The following is a 16,525-nucleotide window of genomic DNA, read 5'->3' on the forward strand; positions in this document are numbered from 1 at the left end:
TCTGAAGCTGAGCCAAAGGGCCCGGTAGGGGCAGGAGATGTCTCTTCTCTTCTCCAGATGGAGAAGTGCATGCACACAGACACTGGCATGGCTGTCCTCTCTCTCCCAGTCCCAGGAAGCCATGCGCATCGCCACCCAGGAGGCCCTCCCTATACAACGGCAGAGGTGGCTGGGGCCGTCACCTGGACCCTCTCATTGAGATAGCTGTCATGACTGTGTATTTGGTCTGTGCTGGTGGCGATACTAAGATTCTCCCTGTTCCCTTCCAGTTTCATCTCTGCGCCACCTTTTTTCAAGAAAGCCCTGTTCCGTCTTCTCCCTTTGGGGCGATGATCACAGTTAAATCTGCAAAGCAGGTCATCAAGCCGAACACCAAGCACTTCCGGACCACTGTTGGGAACAAGGTACACTGGAGCAAAGTGGGAGGTGGGAGGTGGTCAGTAAGGCTAGGCTCCAGGGAGCCAGACGACCATGAGACCCACAGCCCAGGCCTGGCTTCAGACAACAGGCCTCTTTCCAAACCATCTGTTAAACTCCTAACTTCAGTTTAGCACATGCCAGTGCCCCCTGCCTTTCCGTGAATAGTCTTATGATATATTAGTTTTCTGCTGCCGGGGAATCCTGGTCAGGTAGGGTGCACCTGTAACCCATAGTCACAGTGGGGAGCCTGCCTTGACAGATGCTTGTGTGGAGTTACCTCTTCATTTGAAAGAATGTTTAAAACTTTTCTTCATGTGTATAGGTGTGTGTGTGTGTGTGTGTGTGTGTGTGTGTCAGGGTAGAGTATACACAGGTACACACAGAGGCCAGCAAAGGGTGTTAGATCCCTTGGACCTAGAGTTTCAGGCATCTGTGAACCACCCAGTGTGGGTGCTGGGACCAAGTAGATCTTTCAGTAGAGCCCCAAGTACTCTTAATGACTGAGCCATCTCTCCAGCCCCAGAGTTACCTCTTCTTATCTTTATTTGTCTTGCAATAAGACATGTTGTTTCAGAGTAACCTCTGACCTCTGGCCTTGCTTCCTAGTTCCGAAGCTCTCTGTACTTGCTCATGGAAACCCTCAATGCCACCACACCCCACTATGTCCGGTGCATCAAGCCCAATGATGAGAAAATGCCCTTTGAGTAAGTATTCCTGTCTCAGAAAGGAAAGCCCTGCAAAAGTGACATTCTATCGTGACCAAAGGCAACTTAAGGAAGAAAGCTCTGGGCTAATGGTTCCAGAGGGAGACTCTCTCTAATGGCGGAGGAGGTGGCAAAGCAGCAGGCAGCCAGAGCAAGAAACTAAGATCTCGAATCTCCATTCACATGCAGGAAGCAGAGAAAGCTAATTGGAAATGGGCCAAAGCTACGGACTCTCAAAGCACTCCCCCTGTCCCCCCCAACACACACACACACACACACACACACACACACACACACACACACACACACTGTGTGTGTGTGCTTCCTCCAGCAAGACTCCAACTTCTAAAGGATCCATAACCTTCCCAAACAGGCTACAACTGGGGACTAAGTGGAGTCTGGCAGTGGTGGCGCACGCCTTTAATCCTAGTACTTGAAAGGCAGAGGCAGGCGGATTTCTGAGTTTGAGATGAGCCTGGTCTACAGAGTGAGTTCCAGGACAGCCAGGGCTACACAGAGAAACCTTGTCTCAAAAAAACAAAGAAAGGAAGGGAGGGAGGGAGGGAGGGAGGGAGGGAGGGAGNGAGNGAGNGAGAGAGAGAGAGAGAGAGAGAGAGAGAGAGAGAGAGAGAGAGAGAGAGAGAGCCCACAGCCTGTGGAGTCTTTTCTCACTCAAATCACCAAGATTCCGGAGTTTTCTGAGATTCCCCATGAACTTTCCTGTTTCTGAGTCCTTTAACGACTCAAGCAGGGTTGCTTTTTACAAATTAGCACTACCTCTCTGGTTAGACCACATCATCTCCAGGGCTGAGCTTGAAATAACTGCAAGCCAAGAAACCCAGAACCCAGCCTCCCTGCGTGTGTAAGGGAGCACGTGTGTCTGTGGGTTTGTGTCTGTGGACTACCAACAGTGTTAGACCTGTGCCCAGGCTACTGTAGGGTACGTTGTAAAGGGCATTCCTCCATTGGATGGGGGCTAGAATGTTGCTGCCCACACATCTTTTTACCTGGTTGGTATGTATTTTCCCCCACAAAGCAGCCTTTTTCCCATCACCCACCCCCAGACCTCCTTCCCCTACCTACCTACACCCCCAGCTTCTAGACTGTTTCACAGAGAGGCTATTCCAGAACATTCTGTCCATGAGTCTGGTGCTCTGTATGTGTGTTGTGGGTGAAGGGACAATGGGGCTGAATCCTGCTGCCCAGGAGCCTGAAGTCCAGGTCTCCCTGTGCGCATGGTGTCCATCATTCTGTACCTACAAGGCCTTAACACATTATGAAATTACTTTAAGGTTTGACTCCAAGCGGATTGTCCAGCAGCTGCGAGCCTGTGGCGTTTTAGAAACGATTCGAATCAGCGCCCAGAGCTACCCTTCCAGGTAGGTTGTTGTGAGTGAGGACATAGAAAAGCCACCAAAGGGGACCACACCCATTGGTAGAAAGTTTATTTGGGGGGGGGGGAGGAATCAAACTGGTGTGATGTGTGGTGTGTGTGTTTGGGGAATCAAATGTGTGCGTGTGTGCATGCGTGTGTGAGGTACATGGGAGGTGGGTGTAGACCAAATAGCGCAGGGGCTAGTGTAGGGACTTTATCTGTTGCAGACTTGGTTGAGTTAAACAGGAACTGGATGCCCTTTATGGGAGATGGTTGCCTGTAGGGGGCAGATACTGGAAGTAATGGCCTTTCCTGACATCAGAAAGCTGCTTCACAAGATTTCTGAGGAACACTGAGTTTAAGTTTTTGTTTGCCCGATAGCTGGTAGCCATCCTTTTGTTTCCCCAATCAGAGTCCAGCCCGAGCTGAGCCCAGGCTGTCCCTTAAGACACCATCAATGGCACTGCCTTTTGGGAGGTCCACTTCGGACCTGACAGTTGTCGAGTGTTTGCTGAGAACCGAGGGTGTAGTGGCAAAAAATTTTGCATGCTTTGCATTTTGTCAGGTGCGCTATGGCGGGAGAGGGACAGGTGAGAAATACCCATCTTTCTTTACTGTGACAAAATCCCCAAGGAGACAAGAGAGATGCCTCTATTTTGGCTTATGGTGCCAACAGTTGTAGTCCATGGCCATTTGGCTCTGTGGTTTCTGGGCTCAGCATCGTGGACCACAGTGGCTCACCTCACTGATGACAGGAGGCGTCAAAGGGATAAAAAGTAGCCAAGGACAAAGCCACACCCACAGTGAGCTACTGCCTCCAACTCAGTCCTGTATCCTTCCTAGTTTCCACCCCCTGCCCAGTAGCATCAAACTCAGACTCCACCCTTGGGCTAATCCATTCGTTAGACCAGAACCCTCACGATTCAGTCTCTTTCAATAGTCTCGCCTCTGAACTCTGCACTAAGGACCTAGCCTTCCACATCTGAGTCTTTGGGAAAATATGCAATGCCCAAACTGTGACACAAGTGTTGTGTGTATCTTAGAAGCTACCAGCACCCCAGGCCCCCATCCTCAGCTGCCGCTGCTGATTCCCAACTGACTTGTCAGGACAGGAGCTGAGAAGGGTCAGAGGGATGGAGGATTGGGGAATGGGAGTCAGCACTGTCTACTGCATGAAGAGCCTCCTTCCCGATACACCTGCCCGGTCCTCTCCGATTTTGCAGGTGGACATACCTCGAGTTCTACAGTCGCTATGGCATCCTCATGACCCAGCAGGAGCTGTCCCTCAGTGATAAGAAGGAGGTGTGCAAGGTGGTTTTGCACAGGCTCATCCAGGTTGGTCTTGCCTGCTGGGCTCTTTCCAGTGGTGTGACTCTCACACGTATCCCTTCATGTGCTAGTAAGACAGCAGCGGTAAGATCCCTTAACAGCAGGCATCTCCTGTGGAGATCCAAACCCTGGATTCCACAGCCATCCTCCCATGATCCAACACCATCCTCCATGGGTCAGGGTCACGGGACATGGTCAGATGAGGTGGTAACCCAGCAGAGTGGTCATGTTGCTCAGCATCACCTGCTGAGGTGATGAGTTAGGACAGAAAGGAGATGACAAGCTATGACAGTCAGGACATGGAAGAGGGGTGTGACGATGGCAAGCTGTGATGACCAGGAAATGGGCCAGGGACTTGAACCCAAAACCAAGACAGAAAACAACATTCACCTTGAAGTAGAAGTTTCTAGATTGTGATTCTGTTTTTCTCTACTGTGTGCATAAGTAGTAATACCAATGATTTGAGAACATTGTGACTCTCTCAAATTGCAAAAAACAAAAACAAAAACAAACAAACAAACAAAAAACACCTTTATTTTGTAGTTCTCTTTCTTCTCTTCCAGGATTCTAACCAGTACCAGTTTGGTAGAACCAAAATTTTCTTCAGAGCAGGACAAGTGGCTTACTTAGAGAAACTCCGCCTAGATAAACTGAGACAGGATTGTATTACGATCCAGAAGCACGTGCGGGGCTGGCTGCAGAGGAAGAAGTTCCTCAGGGAGAGACAGGCCGCCCTGACAATCCAGCGGTACTTCCGGGGTCAGCAGACAGTGAGGTAAGGGGACGAGGAAGGTGGCACTGGGGTTACACCAATGACTTCCCAGGTCAACAAACACTGGGGTGTGCTGGAACCGGGGAGAGCAGTTAGATCATAGGGCTTTGGCTGTCGTTGTACCCACGAGGAGGAGCAGCCGAGGACAAGGCCCCTTCTCCTGCTCCAGGGACACAGGTGTGAGTCAGAAGACCCCACCAGTGACCATGAACCTGGATGTGAGACAGGTCTGTCCTGGGTGCCAGCTCTTCCCACGCAGGACGGCTTTTCTTTTTTCTACAATATAATATAGAGATTATTTCATGGCTATTTTACTTATATTTCTTGGTCATTCATAAATCTCCCTCCTCATGGATTCCTCCTCCTCCATACATTCTGAAGAGAAGAGCCTATGTTCACCTCCTTACTTTAGGCAGACGTTAACACATTTTTCTGTGCGAAGCCAGATAATAACTACTGGAGGCCTTAACAGTTCATGACCTCTGATTCGAATTCTACCATTGTAGCCTAAAAAACAGGTACATTAGTCTGTTCTCCATAGCTGTAAGAAAGGGCCTGAGGCCTGACTCTTTATAAAGAAAAGAGATTTGTTCAGATCACAGTTTTGGATTATGGATTGTTTTGGCCTCTGATCATGACCTCTATTGTTATATGACACAGTGTGACCAAGAAAGTAGCCAGAAACAGCCACGTGGAAGAGGGACCATGGGCAAGAGCCTTCCTCTGGGTATATAAATCCACTCTATTCAGGCATGGTGGTATGTCCTGTAATCCTAGCACTCAGGAGACTGAGTCAGGAGAAGGCTGGGTTAGAGGCCAGGCTAGGCTGCATTATGGATACTAGGCCAGTCAAGACTTCATAGCAAAACCCTGTCTCTACATAAGTAGATAAGGGCTGTAGGCGAGAGTGCTTGCTGCAGGTGTAGCAACTAAGAACAGTTTGTATCCAAGCAGCAAATAAAAACAGCTGGGCTTGTCCATACATGCCTGAAACCAGGAAGGTGGGAAGCCAGCTGGGGCTTGCTGGCCACCAGCCTAGCTCCAGGTTCAACAAGAGACCTTATCTCAAGTGAATAAGGCAGAGAGTGAGAGTGGGACATCACGGTCTCCTCTGGCGTCCATGTGCGCATGCGCCACACACCTGTGCCTATGCACCATCCTCTCACACAGACACATAAAAAGATACATTTTAAGATAAAAAAGGATAAAACCCACTCCCCCTTGGCTCTGACTGATACTGAGGGATTCAGAGGCCAAGTCACCAGGCCACCCCTTACAATCACAAAACAAGCAGGATCAAATGTCCAGCTGGTGAACTTTCCGGGAACTCACCAGAGGCCAGCTCCAGGTTGTACCCCTAAGGCTTGATGGTCTCAGCCACCATCTTCCACAAATGGACGGATGAGCAAGTGGGGTTCCCGGGCACTGTCTCATCATCACAGTCTCTGTGGGCCTGCACTGTGTGCCAGTGCACACCTGTGCACCTGTGCATTAACTAAGCAGACACCATGTAGGGGATCCCACATGGCTCACCAGTGCCACACTAAGGTCAGGGTAAGCACACACAGGCCTGAAGTTGCATCAGGATCTGATGGTAGAGATGTAAGAACCTGGGGACCACTCATCCCTGTCACTGAAAGGTGCCACCCACTCTCTGGTTCAAGGGGGAAGGCTGAGGCTCTGGCCACCCACTCACACTGCCGTCTCTTCACCCAAGGAAGGCCATCACTGCCACTGCTTTGAAGGAGGCCTGGGCGGCCATCATCCTCCAGAAGTATTGCCGAGGCTACCTGGTTCGTAACCTGTACCAGCTGATCCGTGTGGCCACCATCACCATCCAGGCACACACCAGGGGCTTCCTGGCCAGGAGGCAGTACCGGAAGGTATGCAGTGGACTTAGGTTGCTGTTCCCCGTCGTTTCTTCCTCAATGCAGGGGTTCTGGTGAGAGAGGTGTCCTCACTGCCCTGGGGGTTTGCCTGAGGGGGTGCTCTAAAAGTATAGGGATGAAGGCTCAGTGGGTCAATGTCAACGATGGGAGAGGCTCCTGGTCTGCACTGTGCGAGTGCTCCAGCACTGGCTCTCCCAGTGATGAGGGGCCTGCAGAGAGAAACAGGAGGTCTGGCTGACATTTCACCAAGCTCCTTCTCCAGTTGCTGCAGGAGCACAAGGCAGTGATCCTGCAGAAGTATGCGAGGGCCTGGCTGGCCCGGCGCAGATTCCAGAACATCCGCAGGTTCGTGCTCAACATTCAGCTGACTTATAGGGTCCAGCGCTTGCAGAAGAAGCTGGAGGATCAGGTAGGCATCCATATGCGTCTCTGTGTGTGTGTGTGTGTGTGTGTGTGTGTGTGTGTATGTGTGTGTGCATGCGTGTGTGCATGTTCATATATATAAGTGCACCCACATGTGTGTGCATGTTTGATCACTCCATTCTTTTTGAAGCAAGGACTGCTTCAAACCCAGAGCTCAACCGTATTGCTAGTAACTCCCACTAGCCAGCTTTCTCTAGGAACCCCCTGGCTCTACCTTCCAAGGCTGGAATCACAGGCATGCCACCATGCCCACCTGACATTTTTGTGGATTCTGGAAACCCAAAGCGCCTTGGCTTTGGAGGCAGCTCTTCCCCCTGCCTTTGCCTGCCTTCTGTGAGTCTATGTTGACCTACTAAGTATACCAGCTGTGCTGCCAAAGTCCCACCCCATGGCTGCTGGACCACCCAAGTTCCTTCTTAAGAAGTCCTTTGATTTTTGTTTGTTTGTTTGTTTGTTTTCAAACAGTCATATCCTGGATCCATGGATGAGGGTATAGCATAAGATTTTTGAGAGTAACACAATTTAGCCTTGAGCATTAAAGCTGTGGAGTCCCAGAAGCAGACAGGCCTCATGTGACGAGAGTCACCAGCTCAGAAAGAATCCCCCTCAGTCAGTTCCCTGTGAAGAGAATAAATGTCACTTGTGGTAAGGGTGACTATTGTCGATAGATGCCACTTCCGAGTGTGGGGCATGAATGCAGCAGCTGCTTCACTCTGACCTACCCTCCGACCTCCGCGTCTTTCTCTAGAACAGAGAGAACCACGGGCTGGTGGAGAAGCTGACCAGCCTGGCCGCTCTGCGGGTTGGTGATCTGGAAAAGGTTCAGAAGCTGGAAGCAGAGCTGGAAAAGGCAGCTACCCACCGGCACAGCTATGAAGAGAAGGGCCGGAGATACAGGGACACGGTGGAGGAGGTCAGGAGTGCACCACACGAGGGGCAGGGTCCACCTTTCTGTCGCTGCAGCGTAGGCAGATGATCCCTGTGCCTCAATAAAGCGGGGCTTCCCTGGCACTGACAAGGGAACCCGGAGGACTGGACTCTGAGGAGAAGCCTGTGCTTAGGGAAGGGGAGCTTAGGGGAACTTCCCTCCCTGTCCGCCTTTACAAGCTGACACAAGACCCAAGGAGCACAGCTGGCCGCTTCCTCTCTTCCCTCTGTCACTTGTCCACCTGCATGGGCCCTGGAGGCCTCCTTTTTCTGACCTGTGACTCTGGATTTGGGGAAGATTTTTCTCTCTGTGATCTAGTGAGAAATCCCAGCATCCTTGCTTAACATCCTAACTTAGCACAACTTGGCTAGTTGTGCAGCTTGGCAGAGTCACTGACCCTCTGAACTTTAGTTTTCTCATGTTTGAAATAGAAATGACAGAAGGGGGCTGGAAAAAGATTTAAGGGTAAAATTTTCACGTGAAATCATTTAGCCCGTCCACCATGCCCCCCCCCCAGGCATGAACGGGTGTATTCTAGCATTTTCTAACAGTTTCTTTCGTTACTGTCTGTTCTCCTGTGCCTTCCAAAGTCTTGAGGCTCCCACATCGGTAGCCATAAGTCCCCAGAGAGCTTCCCTATGGCCTCTCTGTGACCTAGTGCACAGGGGTGCCCATACTGCTGCTGTGGCCCTTGCTGGCTCTGCCAGTCATAGCCATCACCACCAAGGGGTCCACACTTCCAGTCCTGCGGGCCTATCATCAAGAAAGACTTGACATAACAGACCGTGCCCTGATCCCCTCCTTTCTGAGTCACAGCAGTCTCAAAATGTGAATCCACTGTGTGTTGTGAACTAAGATGTTAATTAATAAACTCCCTGGGTACCCGGAGCTCAGGAGAGGCCTGAGACACTCCTTGGACTTGGGGTCTTCTCCCAGATGTCACCTGTCATGGCGGGGGAGGCGTGAGGACTGATGTCTGATTTGAAGTCCCCTTGGGTCCCTGATTCTGTGACAGATGCAGGCTGTTAATACTGGTTGAGCCAAGCATATGTGATTGAAGACTTCAGCACAGAGCTTGTCACCCAGGGCTAGTGTCAGGGACTTCACCAGGGTCTCCTCATGTCCCTTCTCTTCACTAGAGATTGTCAAAGCTGCAGAAGCACAATGCAGAGCTGGAGTTGCAGAGAGAGCGAGCCGAGCAGATGCTGCAAGAGAAGTCCGAGGAGCTGAAAGGTAGCCGGCGCTGGGTGTCACTCAGCGCTGTGGGTACAATGGGTTCTCCGGTGTGTAGTTGGTACATCATGCATTAAGGAGACAAGTGTGTATAAAAGGTGTGTACTTCATCCTGTCTGTGCCTCATAACTAGCGGCCCGGAGGTTTTACCCAAGGGAGAGAGTGTGAGTATGTAGTGTATTGTATGTTTGTGTGTACTGTTGTTGTTCATATGTGTGTGAGTAGATGAGAGTTTGAGTGTCTATGAGAATGTATGTGTAAGAGTATGTGAGTGTATGAGAACTTGTAAGAGTGAGTGTGTAAGAGTGTTCATGAGCCTTCATGAGTAATTATGTGGAGATGTGTGTATGAGTGTGTGTGTGTCTTTGAACATATGGGTGTATGTATGAGTATATGCAAGTGTGTAAGTGTCTCATGAGTGGCTTGAGGGACCTTGCCTAAGCTCGACTCAGCATGTGAACTAAAGGGGCACCAGGCTTGGGGTGCAGGGCTGAGTGGAGGAGCAGCCCAAGGTGGAGGGGAGGTAGTCGGTGTCTCTAGACCAGGTTGGGACAGGACTTCTGGGGTTCCAGCAAGATGGCGCACCCTGACTGTGGCCCAGGCCTCGGAGTCCTCTGGAGTCAGGAAGGAGTAGAGATGTTGAGGAGGAACCTGGAATCTGAGCAGGGAGGGGCTCATCCCACTGAAATGCTTTTTATTACACCACCCTTGAGCAGTTGCTTTGAGGAGGGGAGAGCGTCTAACTTCTTTAAGTGAAGTTTTCCATAACAACATTTAAATTCTCAGATATTTAACTGAGAAACTGCCTGTTCGGTACCAGTGGCATGTCTGGGTGGATAATTTTAGTAGAGTTGTTATTTTTGAAGCCCTTAACCTACTTCTCTAGTTTATGAAGAATCTCATGTTCCCTTGCCTTGAGTCTCCTCAGTAACAAACCCTCCAAGGTGGTTCTGCAGTGTGAGACACTTAAGATGTTGTCTTGCAGGTTTGTTTCAAAGACTGCTCTCTGTCCACAGAAAAAATGGACAAGCTCACCAGGCAGCTGTTTGATGACGTGCAGAAAGAAGAACAGCAAAGACTGTAAGAAGTGCTTGCCTCAGCCACATGACGCTCACTCAGCTGGTTTACCCCTTCCCTTTCTTTCTCCTTTTCTCTCTCTCCCTTCTCTCCCCTCCCCCTTTTCCTCCCCTCCCCCTCCATCTTCTCTCCCCTCCTTCCCTTCTTTTCCCTTGTTTTCCCTTCCCTTCCCTTCTCTTGTCTTGTCTTGTCTTTGTTTATGACACGATCCCAGGTATCACTGGCTAGCCTTGAACCTCCTACATAGCCGAGGATGCCCTTGAACCTATGATCTACTGCCTCCCTCTTTGTGCATTACAACTGCTGGTTTATGCATTGCTGGGAGCGGATCCTAGGGCCTTGGGCTCACTAGGCAAGTCCTCCATCCACAGAGCTGCGTCCCCATCCGCTCTCTGCTCTTTTCTGCTTTGCTGCTTAGCATGTTTCTTGGGAGACAGAACCTCAGCAGGTTCAGGATCTGAGGTTTGTTGTGCCTTGGGCTCCAGGTTTAGTTTGGGTTTTGGTTTTTACTGGCATCTTGAGAATACTGTAGTCTGTTTTGGGAGGGAGAGGTATGTAACAAAGATTAAAGGTATTTATTAATATCTACAAAAAGAGATGAACATCAATCTTTGCAGAGCATGGGTCTCTTCCTTAAAGTCTCCTCCTTGGGGCTATTAGAGTGAATCAGTCAAGGTTCTGGGTCAACATCCCAGCAGGGTGAGACTGCAGGAAGCTCACAGAGCCTCTGGGGCTGCCTCGGTTCTGACCAGACCCTGTAGAATAAGCAAAGTTTGTCTGTGTCATGTATCTCTTCATAGCTGTCATCTTAGTTCATCACTACCTGTTCAATTCATCAACCCTCACACAAGGAATTCAGTTTCCAAGTACTTTGAGGCACCTGGCTTTTGCCAAAATACGTTCTAAAATTCTTAAAACAAGGACTGGAGAGATGGCTCAATAGTTAAGAGTGCTTGCTGAACCACCAGAATCGACTCCCAGCACTTATGTAAGCTGGGTGTCCAAAGACACCTGTATCTCTAACTCAGAGGGGTGTGATGCCCTCTTCAGACTTCCATGTGCAAAGGTGCAAGCATCGGAACACACATGTGTATTCACTCACAGACACAAACACCTGCTTTCACACATAGAGACATGTAGACAAACAGATAGATAGATAGATAGATAGATAGATAGATAGATAGATAGATAGATAGATAGATAGATGGGAAGGCAAGACCCCTGGATATAGAAATGGACCACTGCTTATATTCCTTATCTGAAGCTTGGGGCCAGAAGGGTTTTAGTTTCAGTTTTCCATGTTTTGGAGACTTGGCGTAGACATCACTAAGAGAGCACCCCTCCTCCCTTAGTCCAAATCCTAAATGTTTCAAAGATAGAAACCTTTCATTATCACACTGGTGGTGTAGTTTTGGATTTTAGCATTTCTGATTTAGTTTGGGGGATTTGGGATGCTCTGTCTGTATTTTTTAAGGCCTAAATCAAGATCCCCAAAGGTAGGTTCCTGAGAAATTAGAAGGGCTAGAACTTGACAGAATATGCCAGGTCTTTGCTGGCAGATGTACATCCCACCCAGGGAACAATATGGAACCCAGGTATGGTTTCAAGATCACAACACCCCAGCATCCAGTGTGACTTGAAGTCCGGCCTCTCTGACCTGTGCTCTGTGATCCTCATAGAGTTTCTCATACCAGGTGATCTAAGACATTGGTTTTAGACTAAGAGAGCAGGAATCTGGCTACTGTGGTGGCCGCAGTGGGTCCTAACCCACCTCTTCCTTTGGTATCGAGGTAGCTCCTCAATATTTTCATCATATTGTATATTGTCTTGTTCAAAGATGATAAGAACAATTCTAAGTTAGATTTTCTTCTTTTACCATCTAGACTTCTTGAAAAGGGTTTTGAGCTGAAAACGCAAGCCTATGAGAAACAGATAGAGTCTCTGAGAGAAGAGATTAAAACCCTCAAGGACGAGAGGTCGCAGCTGCATCACCAGCTGGAGGAGGAACAGGTCACCTCTGACAGCCTGAAGGGGGAGGTGGCCCGCCTAAGCAAGCAGGCAAAGGTGTGTGCTGACTTCTAGATCCTCCAGGGATGCCCTTGATCTTCACAGAAACAGTGGAAATGCCTCAGATTCAGGGTACAGGGGGGACCCCGGTGGGCTGTTCTTTTGTTAAGAGATTAATTAACACCAAAGAGGGGTTCTAAAGAGGGGTTCTAAAGAGAGCTCAGGAGAGGCATTGCTAGAGCCCCTTCTTACAGATTCAGGCAAAATGAGGAGGATGAGAAGCCTGTACTCAGGTTACCATGGATTCCTGGGTGGCAGGGGAGGAGGTAATGGTTCGGCCCTTTAGCTAAGTAAGGTGTGTCCATCATACAGGAGGTGCCCCCTGTACTCTGTCTTGCTAGGGTGTTTGGAAACAGCCTTTGGGGAAGTGAGAGTCTGAGTCACAGAGGGTCCTTTCCTTTACAGCCCCATCTTACTTTAGCACCTCTATATTCCCAAGGGATCAGACAACAGGAACATCCATACAGACTGAAGGCACACAGCACCCGGGTACTCTTTTCTCTCGGTCCCAGCCTCTGGGCTGTCTGAAAGTGTATTTGATATTTGAAAAGTCAGGTTCTAATACTCTAAGATTGTAACTATACAGTTATTTAAATAGATTGACTAAAAGAATACTACCCATTTAAGTTATAAATTCAGGTGAACCCTTATTGTTTATCATATTATAGACTTATGAATTCTTGTACTGAAGTGAAATTGTTGCTACCCACCATTTATACTGTTACTTGAAAATTCACATGGGTGATCAGGAGGGACCTCAGGTGGGCTGGCCAGGCCTGGGCATGCAGCCTGGTTAGTAGACTGCCTTTCCAGCACACAGGAGGCTCTAGCTTTGAACCCCAGAGCACCAAAGTCAAAAACAGTGTTGCACTTCTGTAGTCCTAGCATGTGGGTGCTGGGAATCAAGCCTATGCCCTTTGGAAGAGCAGCCAGTGCTCTTAACTGTAGGGCCAGCTCTCCAGGCTGATCTTAAATCAGGGGAACTGTGAGCCTGCACTTGGAGGGAGGCACCAGCAGATGTCACTCCCTTCCTCTGATGCTTTAAGAGGTCTGGTTTTCAGAGATCTTGAACATCATTGTCAAGCTCTCTGTGACAGGGTCAGAAGAATATAAGGAAATGCAATCATTACCTGAAATATGTAAAGAACCAAGAAAAGAACCAAGGCTTCAGACTGGGCAGTCCCGTGAGCTTGGCACAGGATCCCAAATGTGTCATTTAACCTTCTGCTCAGCGTAGATTCATTTTCTAATCAATGCAGGCTCAGCTTGTTCTACTCACTTCAAGGTCTGTTAGGAGGACGAAGTGTCAAAGTGGAGCACTAGTATTTGATCCCCTTCCTCTCTGAATTGGGATCTGGAACCTGTCAATACTCAGAATAACAATATTTGAGGAGGGTTTTTTACCCCTGCTACCTCTGAGAATATCTCTATCTGTCTTAGCTACAAAATATGAAAGCCCGTGGTCTTCCTTGAGATGAACTTGCAGAGGATGCAGCCCCTTTGACAAGCAGAGATGCTTATGGGAAACTGTCCCTGGTGGTCTTCCCAGGGCTCCTACCCTCCCCTGCCTCAGTGATTGTCCCTCCTCTCAGCCTAGCCGAGGACAAAGGCCTCCTAGGAACGAACCTTCGACTTGCGACCTGCAGTTTCACCTGGTTTGCCCTCTGCCTGTCTCATGGCAAACCCGTGATTGTTTTCTTCCTTTACAATAGGGAAGCTCATTCCTGCATCCAAGTAGGACCTGCAAACAGTTGCAGAGTTGAGCTGCTTCAGGGCAAGCTGTGAGAGTAGATAAGATTCCAGCTAGGAAGCCGTATGGAGGTGGCAGACCACCGTATGCTCTGTGACAGGGTGTGCCCTTGCCTCATGAGAAGTGTAACGGCTGTTTTCTCTGCCCTGGGTTTGTTTGTGGCTCCAATTTAGACCATCTCTGAGTTTGAGAAGGAGATAGAGCTGCTGCAAGCCCAGAAGATAGATGTGGAAAAACACGTGCAGTCACAGAAACGGGAGATGAGAGGTACCAGGGGCATGGACTGGTTACTGGGTAGTCGGGACAGCTTGTTAGTTGGATACCTGAGAGGGTGGCTAGTGGTTGGTGGCCAGCTGGTAGGCTGTAGAAACAACTCCAGAGATGCCATGGGGAGAAAGTCATGCCCAAATTCAGTTTATGCTGCTCTCTTTTCTAGAACGGATGTCAGAGGTCACCAAGCAGCTTTTGGAGAGCTATGACATAGAAGATGTTAGAAGCAGGTAATCGATTTTACATTATCAGACATTTACAAATGTAAAACAGATTGGAGAAGTGACTCAGCAAAGTGTTAGTATATGAGTGGGATCCCTAGAATCCATGTATTTCAGAAGAAGAATCACATGCTTGTAACCAACCCATGGGGACGTAAAGACAGAAGGTTCCCTAGGCTTACCAAGAAGCTAGTGTGGCCTACTCAGTGAGGTCCAGGCCACCGAGAGACCCTGCTTCAAAGTGGTTTGGGGGGTTGGAAAGACAGATGGTTCTGTGGGGAAGAGTGCTTGCTGCTCCTCCAGAGGGCCAGAGATCAGGTCCCTGCACCCATGTCAGGTGACTCACAATCACCTGCAACTCCAGCTTCCTAGGGCATCTGAGGCTGTGTTCAGGTCTCCACCAGCACCTGCACACACACACACACACACTCACACACGTACACACATATACACTCACACCCATACACACATGAACTCACATACACACTTACACACATGCACACTCACACACATGCACACACATACACACACATTTACACACGTGCACACTTACACACTCACACACATGCACACTCACACACACTTACACACAAGCACACTCACACGTGCATACTCACACTTACACACATGCCCACTCACACATGAACACATACACACACACTTACACACAAGCACACTCACACATGCATACTCACACTTACATACATGCACACTCTCACACTCACACACAATCTTTTATATAGCAAGGTGAACCATTCTGTAGGGACGACATACACAAGCCATGAGATGGGCAAGGCTTCTTTGTTTTGTGCCTTCTTTCTTTGTTCTCCAGGCTCTCCGTGGAAGATCTGGAACATTTAAATGAAGATGGAGAACTTTGGTTTGCCTACGAAGGACTAAAGAAAGCAACTCGGTTAGATGTTCCCTTGGGATTCTGATTTGTTTGATTGGTTGGTTTGGTTTTCCAGAGACAATACAATGTTGAGCCTTGCCTAGAGTTGACACGTGAAATAAATTCATATGGTAGAAGTGTCTAATAACCCCTAGAAAGACTTCTCTGCGAATGCAGCTATTTGCCTAGTGAGGAGGCCTAGTGTTTGCTAACAGCTGGTTACAGGGCTGGGGATTTGGCTCAGTTAATAAGAATACTTGCCTGGTATGCATTAAACTCTGATTTCCATCCCTCACACTGAATAAATGGGGTGTTATGAGGCACACCCAGAACTCCAGCACTCGGAAATCAAAAAGATAGAGAAAACCAAGATTATTCTTTTTTGGGTTTTGTTGTTGTTGTTGTTGTTTGTTTGTTTGTTTTCGAGACAGGGTTTCTCTGTATAGCCCTAGCTGTCCTGGAACTCACTCTGTAGACCAGGCTGACCTCGAACTCAGAAATCCACCGGCCTCTGCCTCCCAAGTGCTGGGATTAAAGGTGTGCACCACTACCACCCAGCAAGAGTATTCTTAAATACCTAAGAAGTTTGAGGCTAGCCTGGGCTAGAGACCCTATATCAAAAAGCAAACAAAATCTGTACTGGAGAGATGGCCAGTTGTTAAGAACACTGACTGCCCTTGCAAAGGTCGCAAGTCTGTAAGAACCTGGCACCCACGTGGCTGCTTACAACAGTCTCTTATCCCAGCTCCAGGGGGTCTGATGCCCTCTTCTGGCCTCCACAGGCTTTGCACACACATGTGAGTTCTCATATATTCCTTCACTAGCTCATGCAGCCTCCCCACTGATAGCTTACATCAGTGTAGTGACATAGCAGGTCCCCCAAAGGCTCACATTAGGGCCCCATTTGGTACACTCAGTGAATGTGTAGGGACACATAATCATAACTGTATCACACAGAATAGAGGGTTTCAACCATTAACTGTAAGAACATAACTGAACTACTTCTAAAATGAAACGCCTTTGTCATTAACTGTGTGTTAACACAGCACACTGGTTTAGAACAGTGAGCGAGGGTCTTTTGGTTATAGATCCTAGTTCCCTCCATCTCTGTAGAAGCATTGTCAGTTTTGGGTCCTGAGGCTGAAATGCTGACCCTAGCTTTCTCAGGAAACACA

The 16,525-nt window shown here is 48.9% G+C and overlaps 1 protein-coding gene across 1 annotated transcript in view; it reads left to right on the forward strand.

Annotated features, from left to right (window-relative positions):
* Myo5c (myosin VC) overlaps nucleotides 1-16,525 on the forward strand; it is a 71,654-nt gene that overhangs the window by 36,636 nt on the left and 18,493 nt on the right. The window contains exons 15-28 of the mRNA XM_029543842.1: nucleotides 270-404; nucleotides 1,027-1,124; nucleotides 2,417-2,503; nucleotides 3,723-3,834; nucleotides 4,392-4,603; nucleotides 6,318-6,483; nucleotides 6,752-6,898; nucleotides 7,661-7,825; nucleotides 8,980-9,073; nucleotides 10,090-10,153; nucleotides 12,034-12,214; nucleotides 14,141-14,234; nucleotides 14,404-14,467; nucleotides 15,291-15,371. Coding sequence (XP_029399702.1) covers nucleotides 270-404; nucleotides 1,027-1,124; nucleotides 2,417-2,503; nucleotides 3,723-3,834; nucleotides 4,392-4,603; nucleotides 6,318-6,483; nucleotides 6,752-6,898; nucleotides 7,661-7,825; nucleotides 8,980-9,073; nucleotides 10,090-10,153; nucleotides 12,034-12,214; nucleotides 14,141-14,234; nucleotides 14,404-14,467; nucleotides 15,291-15,371 — 1,700 coding nt within the window. The remainder of the gene's footprint in view (nucleotides 1-269; nucleotides 405-1,026; nucleotides 1,125-2,416; nucleotides 2,504-3,722; nucleotides 3,835-4,391; nucleotides 4,604-6,317; nucleotides 6,484-6,751; nucleotides 6,899-7,660; nucleotides 7,826-8,979; nucleotides 9,074-10,089; nucleotides 10,154-12,033; nucleotides 12,215-14,140; nucleotides 14,235-14,403; nucleotides 14,468-15,290; nucleotides 15,372-16,525) is intronic.

The sequence above is a fragment of the Mus pahari genome, chromosome 10 (genome assembly GCF_900095145.1).
Source record: "Mus pahari chromosome 10, PAHARI_EIJ_v1.1, whole genome shotgun sequence".
Classification (NCBI taxonomy): domain Eukaryota; kingdom Metazoa; phylum Chordata; class Mammalia; order Rodentia; family Muridae; genus Mus; species Mus pahari.